We start from the raw sequence: 19,154 nt of genomic DNA on the forward strand, positions 1-19,154 counted from the left end.
AAAACAAACAAACAAAAAAACCCAGTTTGGTTCAGATGTTATACTTGCTGTATAATAGTTGACATCACCATAATAATAAGTTATTAAAACATCATTTATCATGTGTCTGTGCAAATAACTCATTTCACTTTAATGTTGTTTCAACCTCATTTGCATATAGAATGTAGAACTGTGAGTGACCTCACTGTAGAACCTCTGTGATCTCTCTCGGAATCATTCAGCAGAGTTTATAAGACTGCAGCCTGCACACAGTTTACATGTTGCAGTAACATTTTCTATTTTCTATTTTCCAGACATGTTGAGAAGAAGTGTTCGACTGCAGGAAGGGAAGGAGGGAACTCCAGCTGTTTCCTACAAAGAAATTTTATACAGGTGAGCTCCTGTAGTGTTTGAGTGCACATGTTGTGTACTGTATGTGTACATGTTGTATAACGTTTGTGCACATGTTGTCTTTACTAACTTCTGCTGCATCTTTTAGGGTCTTTCAGAGGAGGAGAAGACTTGACCAGAACCTGAAGAGGAGGGTAAGTATGGACCACATTCAGACCTGTATCCCTGCAGACAGTCAAACACCATATGAGGAGCAGACTGGGACCAACAGAGGAGGGGCCTCTTTTAAAATGACTGTGCGGACCATGACGAACGTCCTCATCCTGCTCCTTCTGGCTTTTGGTGAGTGACTTCTACGTTCTGCTACAATCATTTCTACTGCTTTTATTTCCACTCCATAGTCCAGGTGTTGATAAAAATCATATTTTATGTTTTATATTTATGTCCCTCAGGAATAGCTCAGATAAGTGAGCTCCAAAAGGAAGTGAAGTCATTGAGAGCGCAGATAATCACGCTGGCTCCTCTGGCAGACACAATGCCAAACTTCGCCTTGAAATCACAAGGTAAGTCATCATCAGCATCCATCTGTCTCATCATCACTCTTACATGTGAATTATTGTATAATTACCTGTTTGGAGGTTGATTTCTAACTTTGTGTGTGTGCGCTTGATTTGTGTGCATGCAGGTGCTGAAGTCTGGCAGAGTTTATCTTCAAATACATATTGGCCCCGAGAACACATCATAGGAATGATGTGGGATAAACTATTATACTGGTGGTATTCTACTAAAGCGCAGCAGGGTGTGATCCAGGTAGGAATTACACAGCCACATTCATAGGTTATTTTACAGAGTTTAATTGCATTTGTGGTGGTTCAGATGGAATAACAAGAAGAAACAGTTGTAGTTTATGAGCTGTGGAGACTGAATTATTGACTTTCTTCCCTCAGGGACACTCAAGATTGCTGACAGGACAATGCTGGCCATTTGCAGGTGAAAGAGGGCATTTATTTGTCTCTCTGTCTCACCCAATCTCCATCACTCGCGTGACACTTGGCCACATTGTGAAAAGCCAGTCTCCTCACGGCAACATAGAAAGCGCACCAAGGGAATTCTCTGTTTATGTAAGTGAGACATTTTTTGTCATTATCCTAGATATATGTGTATACTTGTCATTGTTATTGTGCACAAGAAAACCAATCAACTTCAACTGATCTCTCTGGCTCTGGCTCTTCTCCAGGGAATGACGACCACGGGTGAGGCAGGTACCCATTTAGGAAGATTAGTTTATGATCGAGATGGTGCAGCATTTCAGACCTTTCACCTACCTGTGAGTATAAGTGATACAGTGTCGCTCTCAGGAACAGATTATTGTCCAAAATGTTTCTTTGTACAGGATAAGACATGTTCTCTGCTACAACATCTAACTCTCTGTATTCATCTCTCTCTCTTGTCTCTTACCAGAATCCAGAAAGAAGGATCTTTAGATATGTGAGGCTAGAGATAGAAAATAACTGGGGAAACATAGACTATACCTGCATTTACAGCTTCAGGGTTTATGGTAAACTCCCCACCTATTAGCACTGTTACTTCACTTGGAGAGAAGTCATATTTAATTTTAAATTTTCATTAGTATTTCTAAGTAGCATTTTTAAGTAGTTTCAGGACCCATATTTATCGAGCACTCAACTCTCTCCAAGTAATTGCTATAGGTGGGGCAGGGTGGGGGGGTTTCTGCACTAGTGCAGTGTTTATTTTTGCTCGATAAATATGGGTCCTGGCCCATGAAGATAAATCAATCTTTAAACACTAATTATAATAATTATATTTTAATACATATATAGTAATATTTCCACCTCCATTTAAATGAATGGAGGATGTTTTGAAGTTGATTTATCTTCACTCTTTGGGCAGCATGGAGGCTCAGAGGTTGACACTTCTGTTCTCTCCATGTTTGCGTGGGTTTTCTCCGGGTGCTCCGGTTTCCTCCCACAGCCTAAACATGGCAACTGTTGTGTTTAGTTTGAATTGGCATAAAACATTTGGCTTGTATTCAAATGAAGATAATGAATTTGAATTATTTTGTTCTGGGATATTACTACTCAGTGTTCAACTTCTTGACTTCAACACACAATGTTCATTTCACAATATCTAAATTAAATCTTGAATTGTAACAGAACTTCCCTGTTATATTCAAACTGCAGACTTTTCTACATCAACAATTATTAATAATCAGGAATTATTTTCTGTACGGTTGGTTCTGAGTTTGGTCTACATTAAAGTCAATATTGACTCTTTATTCAAATTGACAAAATGGACGTGACGTGTGTTATGGGAATTTTTTAAGAAAAACCCTTGCTTTATGACCTGCAATCTGTAGAATGCACATTCACAAACAATATGTATATTAAATACAATAAATGCTAAGAATATGGTCATTCAGAAATTAAGTCGGATATAGTCAGGACTATACAACGCACATGCAAATCAGCATTGAAAATAGCTGGTATATAATTAAAAGTAAAACATTTAAATGTCCCAAATGTTAAGCTTGAGGTGGAACACCAAACCCACAATGCAGACCATAGACAGGAACTGCTTAGGGGTTTTTTTTTGTACAAAATGCAACAAGAAAAGACAACATGTGAGGTCCAGGGAGATTTTTCAGAGCACGATGGTGAAGACTGGAGAACAGACAAAGCCAGGCTGAGAACAAAGCAGACAATCTACCACCTTCCTCTGATTGCAAAGATGAGGATGAAGTTGAGGACTTCGTTCACTTTCTTGCAGATCTTGCTGATGATGAGGAAGATAAGGATGAAGTCTTGGTGTCTAGCACAGACACAGACAACCTGGTAAAGGAAAGAGAGCAAACACATGGACTTAATTAATAAAAGAGAAATAATTAAATAATTGAACACTACCTGAGTCAGCTCCTAATGTCTTATGCCTACAGTGACCTCTGCTGACACTTCTATGATCAGCAGGAAATTAATAACCACACAGAAACAGACCTAATAACAGGAAGCAACATGTAATTGACAAAGTAATTAGGTTATCTTTCTGACACCTTAGCAGAGCTGCAGTCTTACACTGCAGTCTTACACGCTTCTCTGCGCCTCCATTAGAGCAGTTGCCCACTCAGTCCTTTAGTATAGTGCCACCATTAAGTTAATATTTGTGGCTCTGAAATGTTTCGACAATTATCAAATGGATTGCCATAAAATTTGATGAAGATGTTCATTTTCCTGTTGGGATAAATAAGATTTCATAACAATAACAATATAATACATATTATAAACATTAATTGCATTAAAGTTCCAGTGTATGAAATTTAGGGGGCTTTATTGACAGAATATGACAGAAATTAACTATAATATGCAGCTCTATGTTTTAATTGAGAATAAGAATAATTGTGTTTTTGTTTTGTTAAGCCTTTCATGTTTTTGAGTCCTTTAGTCCTTTGGCTGGGTAACACAAGCCCTTACCAGCATATCTGGTGTAAACTGTTTGGTCAAATGCAAATATTGGCTCATAACATGAGTGATAACATAACCGAAAATAGCTCGGCATAAGAGTCTTAAGTAAGTTAAGTATCTCAACTCTTATACCAGAGGAAATAAAAGTGCCAAAAAAATTAAGCAAATAAAATAAAACATAGACAAAATATCAGTAAAACATCTCAATATTTGGTCAAGTAACAGTACAGCGTGTACAGAGTACAATACTATTTAGACACTTCAAACATGTTGGACTACTCCATTCCTAAGTTGCCTAACGCTGGCCCAGTTAAATGAATGCAAATGAAATAGCTGAAGCGTTTCACAGCAACAGGTAAATTCCCAGCGGACAAAATCAAGTATTGCGAAGTACACATGTCCATTGTGACTTTAAGGTGACTAATTTTTTAGATATCAATACCTTCCATGTGTCATCGCGCATTTGTTCTACTCTTTAGTACAATAAGAGAATTGCATAATTAAGCATGAGAATTTCCAAACCAGAATTACAGCCTAAAAATTAAATAAGCACCTGCAAAGCCGGAAAGCTACTCCTGATTAGTCTGGAATTTCCAAAAAAAACATAAGGTGTCGTCAGTAATGGATGACTTCAATGTAGTGATTACAAAGGAGCTTATGATTTGAAAGGTTTACAGTGTCACACGCAAAAGAAAGAACATGAGAACGTGAAAGAACGTGAGTGAACATGAGTATTATGTAAATATATCTAATTAAGTACCTCAAGACTCTTATACCAGAGGATATAAAAATGCCGAAAAATAAATAAAATAAAATAAGATAAAATAAAAAGTAGGCAAAACATTGGTAGAACATCTTTATGAATCACATGAGGAATCCCATAACTCAATGTCAGCATTTCCTTTTATATTTCAGGTGACTCATGTACAGTGTATGCACGTACAGTTAAATCCCTTTGGACTGATCTCAAGATTTCCTGGCAGTTAACTGTAGAATTACAGTCACTGGTTTGTTTGTCAAGTCCACAACTTCCTTCTACTCGTGATAACTTATTAAAAACTTCTCAGAAGCTGTCCACTCTTATCCAATGACTCCACCTTGTCCATGCACAGCGGTGAGCAACCAACATTTATTTTTATGGCAGCAATGTAAGTTTATTGTCACGTTCGCCACATCTGCAGCTTTCTTGTAATGAAATCATAGGTGTTAATATAGATATAAGATATAATGTCTCATATAATGGAATAAATCCACGTCCTTTACACACTTATCTATTCAGCGTTTACTTGGTTACTACAACACACAACTACTGAAAAATCTGGCTTTTCCAGACCATTAATTGTTTCCCAAAGGGGCACACGGTGCATTTACATCCTGAAGAATTTGCCAGTGTTTGTGCAGGGGCCGTGCTGAAAGCCATTAATTATGCTTTGTGTCACGTCCTCAGCTGTGTGGTTTCTGGTTAACTGAGTTATCTTTTCCTGCTAACATACATCTTCTATTAAACAAACAACATAAATTCTTTGCTTATTACAAAGAGGGAAATGCTTTTTATTTCCTTCGCCTTATCGTCATTGACAAGGATGCAACGTCAAATCTGAAGAGATTTTTTTTTATCTATTCATGCTCATCGTCGTCGTTTTATGTTTTTCTTTAATATGTTTTTCTTTTCAGTCAATAAATTTTCCGAGATGGTAACATATCATATCCCTTTAAACGTTCAGTAGAGACAGAGGAAAACGAAAGCTACAGTATGAGACATGCACCTGGACAATTTCTCTGACATTTCTATTGTCAGTTTCAAAGCAAACCAAACAAAGAAGCGATTGTGAAGCCAGCCCAAACCAAGCACAATGATGCTGTGTGGTGCTAGGTGGAAAATCCTGGTGATTTTTTAGGACAGGATGGAAGGCATTTTTGATAGAGCTAATAATCCGAGGTTTACCAATAATGGCACATCCAGTTCCACTGCATAGCTAAAGTCTTACTGTCCCTCACAGAAACCTTATTATCTTTGAGCTGATTATACAACAACCCTCGTGCAGGCCTGATTCACAAGCCCTCAAACAAGGAAACGTTATTCCAAAAGACAAAGGACAGTGATGTAAAAAAAAAAAAGAAAAAAGAATGATGAGAAAAGAGAAAGATGTTTCATGTTCTTGTTTCTTTTTGTAAACTGAACTATCGATCACTATTTTGGGGCACTACACCTACACCTAACATACACGTGCATATTGTTTTCTGCGCCTTTGCCTTCTCTCGTGTCGTCAACACATGCCTGAAAAAGTTCAGAGTCATAGTCCCCGTGCTCACTGTGGGAAACCTCACGTGCTTTTACCCTCAGGTGCTGAAATCTTCCCGGGTCGTACACAAAACTGGACAGTCCTGACCTTTTACACCACAACGCTGTGTGTGTTTGTGTGATAAAACGCTGGCTTCACTTCAGACAAGGACTCCACACCCACGTCCATCTGATGAGTGGCTGGGATAACCCCCTCTGACTCTGGCCCTCTCATGCAATCCTCACTTTGAAGAAACACCTGCTCCCCCCCTCCAAACACACACACATGCATGCCCCTTACCTATTTAGTCAGTCTCAATACACACAGCTCTCCACACTCGTTCCTGATAAGGGATATTGCTGCCAGATGACAAGTGTTAAGAACTTGCACGTGCATAAAAGTTTTAATTACGGGAGTTGAGGATGTTGGAAATACCAGGAAGTGCTTAAGGAAGACAGGACTGGCAGATACTGTAATAAATGTAATAAAACAATAACATGTTTGCTTGCACCAAGGGAATAGCTTGGTTTTCAACGGTGAAAATTTGAATTTGAAGTTGAAAAATGCACCTGTATTATGAAAATGGATCAGCTGATAATACAAGAACTGTTAACATTTTGTAATTATATGATGTTTGTTTGTTTGTTTGTAAGTGTACAAGTTTTAGGAAGGATTACTGTAGCAGTTGGTACAATGGCTGCACAACAAAATTTAGTTTCCATCTGACCCCAACAATGTTTTGTAACCTTTGCACAGACTAACTGTTAAAACCCAGTCTTGTTGCTACACTAAGCTAACCATCTCCTGGTTGCATATTAGCTATCAACCCTATAAAGTTTGCTATCACATTTCAAAACTGGGATTGGCGGTCTGATACCGACAGGAGTATCAGTACATAGCCACAAAAGAAACTAAAGTGTGAGACAAACGTAATCTATTAAAGATAAAGAGGTAATCTATTACTCTCATACTGACGCTGGGTGTTCAGCAGGCATTCCTCATTGCTTCTGAATCATATCCTGGATTTTCTTTGACTTTACAGATCTGAACTTGTGAATAGAACAGCTAAGAATACTTTTTGTATATAAATACTACGTTTAGTAGTATTTGTGGTGCTATCTTGGGGTTTAAAGTCTATCCACCAGGATGAGTTGGGCAGAATGTGAGAGCGACTCAGGCACTTCTGATGTACTTTGAGAGTGTCTCTAATTCTCCTTGGACCAAGCATCAATAAATAATACAGCATAAAAGACATCAGAGGCTCCTGAACACTTTCTTCCTTCCTGACCTCACCATTGACTTTTGACTTCAGCAATTTCTCCACAACACAAGGTGTGCAAAGAATGCAGTTCCTCAATCTTTGGCCCATCAAACGGTAACCTCTTGGCAAGAGGTGATTAAGTCTTTATTAGTGTATTTCCCAAATGTCTAAAATGCACATATACTTTGCTGACACTCTGAATTTGTCACAAAATATGTCTTTTGAGTGAAGTTAATCAAGTAATAATGTAGATTGAATATTAACTGGATTATTATGTCACTAGGTGACATATGATCTGATATATTCGGGCCTTGCATATTTTCATCTGATTACATCTGAAATCTGACAGTATTATTAATATGACAAAACAATGTGTATAATAGGTTAATTTTCATTGCATTAATGTTATTTCTTTCTTTTCTTTTTTTTAACTTTGGCACAAAATTGTATTGTTGAGATGTCTTCCATCCTATTTTTCTGGAATTTCCTGCACGATTTTATTCACTGTCAAAGGAGATCCAGCCAAACCTCTTTCACCGCTGCAGGTCACGCCTCTGGATGTCTGCATCTTTTTCACGAGTTCTCCCGTGTGTTTTTTTTTCGGTCCCGCCCCGAGATGTATAAATACCGCGTCTGACCTCCAGAGAGAGAGAGAGAGATAGCGGAGCAGTCGAGGAAACTGAAACTGAACCTGAAGGTGAAGGCAGCTGAGCTGAGACACACAAGACATCACGATGACCGGTGACCACCGCTTTGTGATCAGTGCCCGCATCATTGGAGCTGTCCGCAGGGACACACCAAAACTCAAGGTGAGTTAAGTTTTTTTTTTTTTTTAATTTTTTTTTATTATATTTAATTATTAAAACTTTTATTATTTACTTTTATTATAAAAATATTTAAGATCCATCTCTGATTTCTTTCTCTCTCTCTTTCCACAGATGTTCATGATATCTGTGCTGTGGTCTGACCAGGCTGAGGTGATTATCTACAGGTCCTTCCAGAATTTCAAGAAATTTCATGTAAGTGGGGGAATAAAAACACAATGTGTGGTTTACATAATATTACATTCACATGAGTAATTATCAATAAAAAATACATACTTAATATAATATAATTATAATATAATTAATTTTTTTATTTTTTTATTTTTTTCCCAAACAGAGGCAGCTGAAAAAGAGGTTCCCTCATATGAACCCTTTCCGGAAAAACGACAGAGTGATCCCCAAATTTAGAGGTAATAATTGGTTATATTTATTGATTGCAAAGTCTCTGTTGTACAAGCATCCATGAATAAACCACAACAGTTTAATATCTTGTATTTTATTGTATCTTAAAATGAATTTCCTCTCCTTGTTACAGGGGAGGCCAGGAGGAGCAGCATGAAGCAGAAAGGATCCCAGCGATCTGTTCAACGCATGAAGTTCCTGGAGAGTTACTGCGACAAACTGCTGAAGTGTGAGCAGACTGTGACTCGGAGCTCAGAGGTCACTCAGTTCTTCATACCCCAAGCCCATGACCTGCAGTCAGACTTCACCAAGAACAGGTAGGGTTGCCACGTCAGTGTTTAGTCTGATTTATGTGAGAGGTGTTGATAAGAGCTCTGTCAACAAAGTCTCTCTCGCTCTCTCTCTCTCTCTCATGCAGCATCATGATCCTGCTGTCCGATGATATGTCCGATGGCTCCGGTGGAGGAGGGGGTGACGTGACCCGTCAGCAGGCAGGTCACGTCACCCACCCATTTGTCACCCAGACTTACCGTTGTGTGGCAGCTTACGAGACAAAGGATACCAAGAATCGTCCATTCAAGGTTGACGTGGATGAAAAGCTGGACGTCCTGATCAAAGACCCTGCAGGTCAGTGCTGGAGCTTACATGGAGCATTTGATCTCAACATTTACAAACTGCCTCTGCTCACACTCAGTTCTGTTATGCTCAGAGTGTGTTTTACGTCCTGTGCAGGTTGGTGGCTGGTGGAGAATGAGGCTAAGCATTTGGCTTGGTTTCCTGCTCCTTACCTGGTGTTATGGGAAGGAGAGGAAGATGAGGATGCTGGACTCCAGCTCGGAGGTGAGATATTTCTATAACTGGCAGCTGAAGGTAACAAGCTTAGATTAGATTAGATAAGTCAGACGTTGGTGCACTTCCCATCACCTGTGCCAGATGCACATACTTGACATTTTACTATGAGGCCTAATTAATACAAATGTCCACCACTGGAGAGCGCTGTTTAACCAGTTAACATGCAGTTGTGTGGAACAATTTAATTGCACAGCAGTGCTTGTTGTTTCAAGCTTGTTTTCTTGTGACCTTTAGGTGCCCTGTACTGTGCCGTGAGGAGTTACACGGCTAAGAACAATGATGAGGTATCTGTGCCTATTGGCTCTGTGGTTGAGGTTCTGAGGAAGTCTGACAACGGCTGGTGGCTCATCAGGTATCTCAATCTTTGCTGTCTGCAATGCAAACAATATACATTTTTTTGTTTAGATTTAGTTAATACAGGGTGTCCGCCATGTGATGATTTACAGGTTGAAATAAATATCATTTTCTTGCAACCCTCTCTTCAGATTCAATGGCAAGGGAGGTTATATCCCCTCCATGTACCTGCAACCATACAACAACCCTCGGGCAGGCCTTTTCACCCTGCAAAGAAAGATTCATAGCTCCTCTCTAAACCTGGCAGACAGCAGGGAACCTCAGGCATCCTATACACCCAGAATCAACGAAGAAAACAGCCCACAATTGGATTCTGCAAGTCAGTCCAGAGGTGTGCCAGGGCGTCTCCACAAGACCAGATCTCTGGATGTCCTCTCAGAGACCTGGACGCAAACACCAATGGTGAACGACAGCTCAGTGCCAGACAGCCGTGCACGCAGCATGAGCAACACAAGCACCGACCTCAGCTTCTCCAGCCTCTCCTCAAGCACAGGTAGCGGATCAGACTCTAGTTTAAAAGAAGACGCATGGCAACAGTCTGGAGTCAGCGCTACAGGGAACGGGCAAAGAGGCCCCGATCTGGGCATCTCAGACCGCCGTGGCTCCAAGACAAGTTCAGAGAGCTCCGGATCTGTCACATCCAAAGGCAGTGAGACGGCCTCTAACGCTCCCAGGGTACCACCAAGACCCAAAACCGAGGAGATCCTGACCCGTTGCACCACCTTGACCCGCAAGGCAGCACTGGCCACCAAGAGGAGGCTTCAGATTCAACCAGAGTCCACCCACAGCCGCTAGAGAATGACAAATCATACTCTCTATATTTTAATATATATTCATGTGTAATGTTTAACCTGTTCAGCTCCACAGATCGTCCCATAGATCTCTCAGTCAAAAGATTAAAGTATGCTGAATTCCTTCAGATGATATCTGAAGAAATGTTTGGTCAAATGGAACATGATTTAAGATTGAATATTTCACTCAGTAGAAGAATAATGTAGCTTCAGTGAAGCATTAAACAGAGAAGGTACAAGAAAGAAAATGTAGGTTACATTTTCATACAGTTGTAAAACGAAAAGTTTTTTATATTTCTTAAGCCACTTAAAGGTAAATTTAAGTGGATTGCTGGAGCTGAAGAGGTTAAATATTTTCACTGAGCTCTATTTAACAGTGTATATGTGTTTAATTTGTATATCTGTTGCCTCTTTATCACAGTTTTACCACAATGTTTCATGACAGATGAAAATGTTATATTTTTTACCAGACTATACAGTATACTGTGTGTAAGTAGTTTCTGTCTCCTACAAATGAACATATGGCCCAGAGCAGGTGAATGATACACCACACCGCTATTGATTATTGAATTATTGCTTTCTATTTTTGTTGAATTGTTGCTTATTGTATGGATATGTTGTAGCTAATTTATGTTTAATATGCACTGAGCTATAACCTGTAAGAGTTTACGTATATACAAGTTCATGTATAATTGTCACGTTAACAGGTCAATAAAATCCAATTTGCACAAAAGTAGCAAGTGTTGTGGAGAATTGTATTCATTTATGGTCTGTTCAGTTAGTGGAGAAAGTCCAAGATGTCTTATCCTGAAAGGTTTATTGAAACTTTATCAAGGAGAATGGTTTATCAAAACACTTGTAATTGCATGATGCTGATGAAGCCCTCAAGACAGTTCCATAAATTCTCCATGTATGTCATATTCAATGCATCTACATGAGGTATTCACAAATTCTTTTTCAGTCTTCAAACAAGAAATATGTTTACCCTTTTACTGGTCCGACATTGTTTGATTCTGTAGAGACTCCCACGTTATGTTTCCCTATCTGTTATGTCTAGGCAGTGAGACAGCCTGATCCTCTGACCTCAGTTACCGCAGTAATGATCAGAAGGGCGCCTACTTTTCTAGACACTACTCTATATGGCAAGGAGAGACGCCATTGTCTCCATACCATTCATTACAACACAATGATCTCAAGATGTATGCGTGGCCCTGTGTAAACATGCCATATGTGGCATGCTAAAACCTAAAATCCCTAAAGTCCCTAAAATCCCATAAACCTTATGAAGGTTTGCAGTCATCCGGGTCAACGCTCTTTGAGAAGAGTTCAATCTGGAGAAACTCTGTTTGGTTTTTGATCTGTGAAGACGTTTCCTCTCTCATTCCTCACCTCTTAAGAGGCTTCTTCCTCAGTTCTGTCTGTATGGTAGGGAAACCCAGGTATTTAACCTTTGGGGGATCATTAACCAGGCTATTGTAACCTGGCCTTCTCTGCTGAAGGATGGTTTATCTACTTTCACACATATCCTCCTTCACTCCTCCCTATCCAAAAGGCAAACATTATTGTCACTAAAAGAGTGTCCCTTGTCTTAAGGTGTAGGAAAACTAAGTCCGAGTCAAGTTCTCACTCATTTATGAATTTAGAAGAGAGCATGTATGTATTTTGGTCTAACTTTTCAGGTATTTCTACAGAAAACATGACAAGACACAGTATAATAATCTTGCTTGTACAAATGTCTGAAGTTGCAGATTGCAGCCAAATGAATGCTCTTCCATGCCTGGCCCTGTCCTTCCAAGCACGGAGGAAAAATTCACATAAAAAGCAAAAGGCCATATCTAGACCAGTGTTTGATTTGTCTGTTTTGGGCTACTGTACAAAAATGGTTCAACATGGAGGACTCCACCCACTCTCACTGTAGATATAAAGGTCTCATTCTATGGTAACATAAACATAACAATTCTTAATTTCAGGTGATTTTACACTACACTACTATGAAAACAGAGTTATGAATGTTATGAATTCAATTCCTGCAAGGAAATAATCTTAATCTTACACACTGGACCTTTAAAAGTACAATTGTGAGCAAATAAGAGATTGTTGTGGTAACAGGAAAACTGCTAAACCCTAAAGCATGGTGATCGTCATGATTTCTTTATGAGAACAGCTGGCCAAAAGTAATAAGATAATGTCAATAATACAGTAATGTTCATATATGTAATTATAACTATTAAATAACACATGTCAAGGCAGAGGCCAACTGTAGTTAAATGTAAGCTGATAGATTTTGAGGAGAATGAGAGATGGAAGAGTGAACGTCAAACAGGTTGGAACTGATGAGTAACTGAGCAACATTAGATTCCTGAGAATCCGCAAAACAAACAGTAAAAAAAACAAAAAACTCAGCATTTCACCTTTGAACCAATTTAGTTTATTTGATCTATAACAGGGAAGTTCTGGATTTTTATCTGACTAATTAACTTCATGTGATAGTATAACAATATAAACACACCTCTTTTTTTTTTTAGATAAGGCTGCTAATTCCAACAGTTCACAAAAACTGTCTTCTGTAAACACAGTATTCATTTTCCTCATTAAAGACATGACAAACTGGTATTTGTTATGTTTGTGTATCATCTGACCTGAGAGTTGGTATCAGTTTCAGAATGATGGCTTCTTGTCAGAGCTGCTATCAATCACAAATCTGTCAGACTGGAGTCTCAACATTCTTTTTTCTTTAAAGTAGTATATCTTAACAGTCTGTTACGCTCAAGTCACTGCCACCACAGGTACTATAATCTCAGTTATCGTTAAAGGCACACCTGAATAGAAAAGTTGTTGATGTTGGATAGAATTCTGGGAAATGGAGTAAACAGAAAGCAATGAAAAGAAATGGACAAAGTCTAATTATAGATGATAAAGCAGGAAGTGTGAGACTTCTTGGTTGGGTGTGCACAAGCATGCACAAAGATATAATGTACTGCATGTGAATGAATCATGCATCTGCAAGTGTGTAATGAGAGCAACACAAAGAAGAACTGTTAGAGGGGTGGGGCAGGAAGGCAGAAAGAACAAGCTGCAATTCTAGACAGAATGTGGCATTGTATTTATCATATCAGTTTACCTAAAACCGAAGATCCATGACACCTATCAAAGGTAACTCACCTCTCACTGAGGTGAGTTAAATTGAGGTTGCATAAGCCAACCACAAAGGGATCACTGCTGAGATGAATTTAGCCGTGATCACGTGATCAAACTACACAATGTATTGTCTACATGTTCTTTCAAATGTAAAAATGATTTTCATGACAACAGAGATGTGGATAGACTGTATGGAATTATTAGTGTGGAGACGGGTTATGTACTCTGGCATTTTATGGGGTAAAGCTGGGGAGGGTCTTTATGGAACCTATACGTCTATTTCTTCCCAAGAAAAAACAACCGCATCAATTAGTTTAGTGAGTGCACCAAAGCTACATGTTTTATGTTCCAGCGACACAGTAATTATTAAGAAAGGAGAAAGTGTATGTGTAAGAGGCTGATGTGGATAAACTGGTCTATGAAACATCAGTCTTCAGATGTTTACTGTTTCCAACCTATCAGAGGGTTTTTAACCCTTTAACCTTCACCACATGTTTACTGTTGTAGCCGTGATGCAGATGGTAATTGGAACCTAAATCACAATGTTTTCCTAATCTTTGCTAATAGTGCTAATTTGACTTGAAATCATGATGTTTGATGATGATGTTAACTCCTTGATTTCACTGGGAATGACTCTTTAACGTTGGTTTTGTACCACAACTTCCACTTTATTGTGTGAGTCATTTCTCTTTTATGATTTGTGTGGGTAAGTAGGCTACACAGTCAAATGGTTTCTTTTACTATACTGTATGTTTTCATGATTGGCAGTCTTGGTATTTTATTTTGAAAACTGAACAGATGCTCTACGCCGTTCCTTTGTCCAACTTTCTGTCTTCATCGGCTCCTCATCTGCTCTGTGCATCTTGCTTCTGTCAAAAATAGACTAGGTGAGTATTTTGGGGGGTGCAGAGTAGCGAGCTGCTTCTGTGACACTTCTGCAACGTGTCTAGTAGAACCACAAGCACTATTTATGAACTCTTTCAGTCATTTATAGTGACTATTATACTATTAGACTATTATATCGAGGAAAATGATGTCTTATTTTAAGTCAGTGGGAGAGACAATAAAATAATATTAATTGAAGAGGTTCAGCTCCCCTCCCCATCCTAATAATTTCCATACAGTCCCTAAAAAACTCATTTGTAGGAAGTCTAAAAGAAAATTAATCTTATTTGATAGTAAATCATCGCACAATAGTGGCTGAGACGTTTCCACCACTGTGCCAATGTACAGCCTGGACCTAATGGCGCTTTCACACACAATAAAAACTATGTGCACTGAAACCTATTGTTTTCAATGGCTTAGGTCATGCCTCAGTGTTTGTTTTTTTGCTGTGCCTAACAAAAAATTCACCCACAGAGAGCGCTAAACCAAGAATCGAGCACACGTCAACTCCCGTTGTGTTTGAAAAGGCCATAAGTATAGCCATATCTTGTTTTCTCATTAGTTCAGGTGAAGTCAAAATATCTATCCAGCATCATCACCATCCCTCTAAACTTTTCCCTTTGTTGATTTAAAAAAAAAAGATTTTCAACTTTGTTTAGCATAAAACAAAATTATGCAACATTTCCTACTTTTTCGACATTTCAGTAGTTCAGGATTCATGTGCGGGTTTGCAAACACAGTCCTCTAGGCAAAATTTACAAAGTAGTCAGGCATCAAAGATCAAAGATTTCAAAAGTCAAACAAAGAAATCTCAGGTGAAAGGTGAGTCGTAGTTATCTGTGTTCATAATTTTTTTTAAACTTGTGCAATGATGGAAGATTGAGCTGCAATAGACACATCTGCTGTAGAGTCCATGATTACATAATGAACCATGGAACCTGGGTCATGACTAATCAGTAAGAACAATGCAAATATAGCAAACAACATTAAATTACATTTGACAAAGTTTGAAAATGAAATTGAAAATGTTTCTCATTTATATTTTGACAAGAAAAAATTTAAGCTTCTATGACCATTCATATGTCGGGCAGTAAAACGAAACAGGTCTGGCGTAATTATCAGTAACTCCTCTGTTCTGAGGAACAGCTGTTAAGAACAGATTTGTTATGTTTAGAAACAAGGAAACAAGGAAACGTGGTGAATAATGAGTCAGAAATGTGCCAGTGATGGGAAAGGCTCTCCAGTAGTTTAATATGCACTTTTTATAATCACCAAACAGGTTTTATTATCTCTATCTACAGTATCTGTATGTGTGTGTGTGTGTGTTGTGTGTGTGTCCACTTATTTTATTTACAGTAACCAGGAAACTTAAGTCCAAGAATTTACTTTTGGTGAGTCATCTGTGCAAGTTGACACAGATTGCATTCATCATGTACAATGACATCACTATTCTGAGTAACATTCTTGCCATTTATGTTTGGTGCAAAGCTGATGTTTCTTTTTTTATGTCAAGGAAAAAAAGAAGAAGAGAAGCAGATGGAGAGGAAAGACATGCATACAAAAGAATAATATTGTCCTACTTCTGACTTGACACTTGAGACACTTCTTTCATTAAGTTAAATAGTTATTAATTGAAGTGTTAAGCCTATAATTTGCTGATGATCTGACTGACATATTTACCTGGGACACCATGTGCTTCTTTAAATAGGTTAAGTTGAATGGGCTCACAATTTTTTAAACAGGTAATATGTATACCTAACAAGATTAAGTTTAATTATAGCAGTACAGTGATAAGGCTGAGGTCTGTGAATTTTACTGAGGAGCGATACAGGTGATTTAAAACTTTTGGACTTTTGTTCAATTTGAAGTAATAGACTCTATATATAGATAGAATCCTAAATTCAGATCATCTAACTTTGAATGAGGATTAACAAGAAGGCAGACGTTGAAAAATGAAGACTGAAGAAATAAATCTGAAAATAAATGAATAAATAAAAAATACTATGCAGCTAAAATGACTAAAATGAGATATGCTGACTGTTCATTGTAGGAAGGTTGGTTCTAATAACATTTATAATATTCACGTGTCCTGGAAACACAGGACAGTGTGACTTCAGCCATCATTAATTTTAGAATTTACATGCGTGCTTTCCATGTTATAACAAATCAAAGTGTCTCTTGTTGGAAAAAGTCAGGATGTTAAAAGTATACCTGTTTTGAAAGTATATCTGTTTTGGAAAATCTTGACATGCAGAAAAAGTTCCCTTTTATTACTCTAATAAAATCTGTGCCAAATTGAAAATTAAATAAACACAATTATTCTAAAATTTAAGCGATGTACATAGTTTCTGTCAAATGTTATTTCACAGTCAGTAAATATGCCTTTAGATATGAGGGTAAATGTTTACAGTAGTATTTGCAGTCATTACAAGGGCTCAAATTCAGATAACTTTTAAATCTTTCATCCATTAAAGCTGCTAAACTCACGCAGGAGAAACTTTTTTTTTTAACCATGTGTCATTACTCATTAAAGTGACTACTTGATTAAGACAGACCTGAAATAATTATGAACTTATACTGTTGTCAAGTAGAAGATGTGCTGTAGCAGTGCCAGCTGAATGATGAACAGGTGCTGCCCTCTGATGCTTACCTGTAGATTCTACATGACGCATGATCAGTACACATTTTCAGCATTATGTTAATGTAACTTCATTTTTACATCCCAGCTTGAAGAAGGACCACACAGACCTTTCATGGACTTCAAACAGCATTATGCTGAATCAAAGCCCAATGTTTCGGCTTATGCTTACATCAGTGGCCAACAAGAATCATTGGTTGAAATGCATTTTTAAATGTATCCGACCATACTGAAATAATCTGAAAAAGGGTTGAGGATGGTAGTTTTCTCCTCAGTTTCACATCCAAAAAAGAAAAAGAAAAAAACAAACAAACAAGAAAACAACAACTTGTGTGTCGACTTCAATATCTCTCCATAAATATTGGATAATATTTGATCATCAATATTTAATCAATAATGATTTGGTTGTGGTCCATCTTAGTTTTGTCTTATTTCCAGCTCTTGAAAGACCATACTATACCAGTGTTGAGGAATATGGTTCATAGTTACTTGTTAAATGATCTCATAATGTAGATTATTTCCACTGTGGAATAATTACATTTACTGCAGAGACAAATTTGCATCTCATAACAGCTTCAAACAAAGACTGGAGGCCTGTTTAATGAACCATACCGTAAATAACTCATCTAACAGCATCCCACAGAGTGACATGTGCACACACACACACATACACACACATGCACATGCACACCCTCCCACACGTTATCACACTTTCCCCCCATGTAATTTCATTTTATGCATCAGGACTTTTTCTCTGGTTTTGATTTTTTCCCCCACCATGCTCTGCTGAACACTTTATTTGAATCTCTTTTCTATCTTCACCTCTTTGTCATTGAATTACTTTTGTTATGATCTTTCAACATCATGTTACTGCAATTGCAACTATTTCAATAAATGTAGTCCCATTTCATACATTTTAAACTCAGTGATTTGTGTTTGGATAAATCCTGAGGTAAATGAGTCAAGAAGCATCACAACGGGGGCGGTCGGTAGCGCAGTGGGTTAAGCGGCCGCCCCGTGTGTAAGAGGCTGCAGTCCTTGCCGCAGCTGGCCTTTTCTCTGCCCCCTGGTTCCTGTCTATCTTCAGCTGTACTATCATTAAAGGCATAAAAGGCCAAAAAATTATCTTTAAAAAAAAGAAAGAAAAAAAAAAAAGAAGCATCACAACGTGCAAAAAGTTTATTTCCAAGCACATTTTCCACAATTCACCTGGGGTCTCTCTTGTGAAGTGAAGCTGTGCCTGAGATGATGACATCATATGGTGATTTGATCTCTACACCAAACTTCATACTTTGTACATCAATTTCATAGCAGCTGCAAATAACATTTTTATTATTTAGGAGTTATTTATTATTTCCCAAATAAGCTATAAAAATAACTTTCTGCTCTTCATTGTACTTTTGCAGTGAAAGCAGAAGGTGTGTATGTTACCTCGGCCTGTGCGGGGCAGTTTTCACCATCGTATCTGTAACTCGATGTCTCAACTCATAATCAAACTACTCCCTGTAGTTTGATTGCACTGGTGTTAAAGGTTCAGTGTGTAATATTTAGAAAGATCTATTTACAGAATATGGCAGAAATATAATATGTATACATGTTTTCATTAGAGTAAAATCACCTGAAAATAAATTTGAAAAAAATAATGCTTTTATTACTTTATAATGAGCATTTTAAATCTACAGATCAGAGCATTTCTCTGCCGCCATAGTTTCTCTTTCGTGCTAGAATGGAGAAGGTGAGCTGAAGGGGTTGCAATCAGCAACTTTACCACTAGATGACACTAAATCCCACACACCAGTCCTTTAAGTGGCAGAACTGTTGCATAGCTAGGTGAAATGAACCTAGGAATATAAGCATCACCCTCTGCTTTCCGCACTAATGAAACAAATCAAAATACTCATCAATAAATTAATAAGTATGT

General features: G+C 38.0%; 2 protein-coding genes across 2 annotated transcripts; both read left to right on the forward strand.

The window, feature by feature from the left end:
- Window positions 1-241: 241 nt before the first annotated feature.
- LOC109138503 (SUN domain-containing protein 1-like) lies at window positions 242-2,526 on the forward strand. The gene is made up of 7 exons (XM_027289184.1): window positions 242-372; window positions 479-672; window positions 783-893; window positions 1,016-1,140; window positions 1,278-1,451; window positions 1,568-1,657; window positions 1,792-2,526. The coding sequence occupies exons 1-7, from the start codon at window positions 296-298 to the stop codon at window positions 1,906-1,908; spliced, it is 888 nt and encodes a 295-aa protein (XP_027144985.1). The 5' UTR covers window positions 242-295; the 3' UTR covers window positions 1,909-2,526.
- A 5,406-nt stretch (window positions 2,527-7,932) lies between these two features.
- noxo1b (NADPH oxidase organizer 1b) lies at window positions 7,933-11,295 on the forward strand. Its single transcript, XM_027289178.1, has 8 exons — window positions 7,933-8,158; window positions 8,288-8,368; window positions 8,511-8,583; window positions 8,709-8,892; window positions 8,994-9,202; window positions 9,308-9,415; window positions 9,662-9,779; window positions 9,913-11,295. The coding sequence occupies exons 1-8, from the start codon at window positions 8,084-8,086 to the stop codon at window positions 10,574-10,576; spliced, it is 1,512 nt and encodes a 503-aa protein (XP_027144979.1). The 5' UTR covers window positions 7,933-8,083; the 3' UTR covers window positions 10,577-11,295.
- The last annotated feature ends 7,859 nt before the right edge of the window (window positions 11,296-19,154 follow it).

The sequence above is a fragment of the Larimichthys crocea genome, chromosome XVI (genome assembly GCF_000972845.2).
Source record: "Larimichthys crocea isolate SSNF chromosome XVI, L_crocea_2.0, whole genome shotgun sequence".
NCBI lineage: Eukaryota > Metazoa > Chordata > Actinopteri > Sciaenidae > Larimichthys > Larimichthys crocea.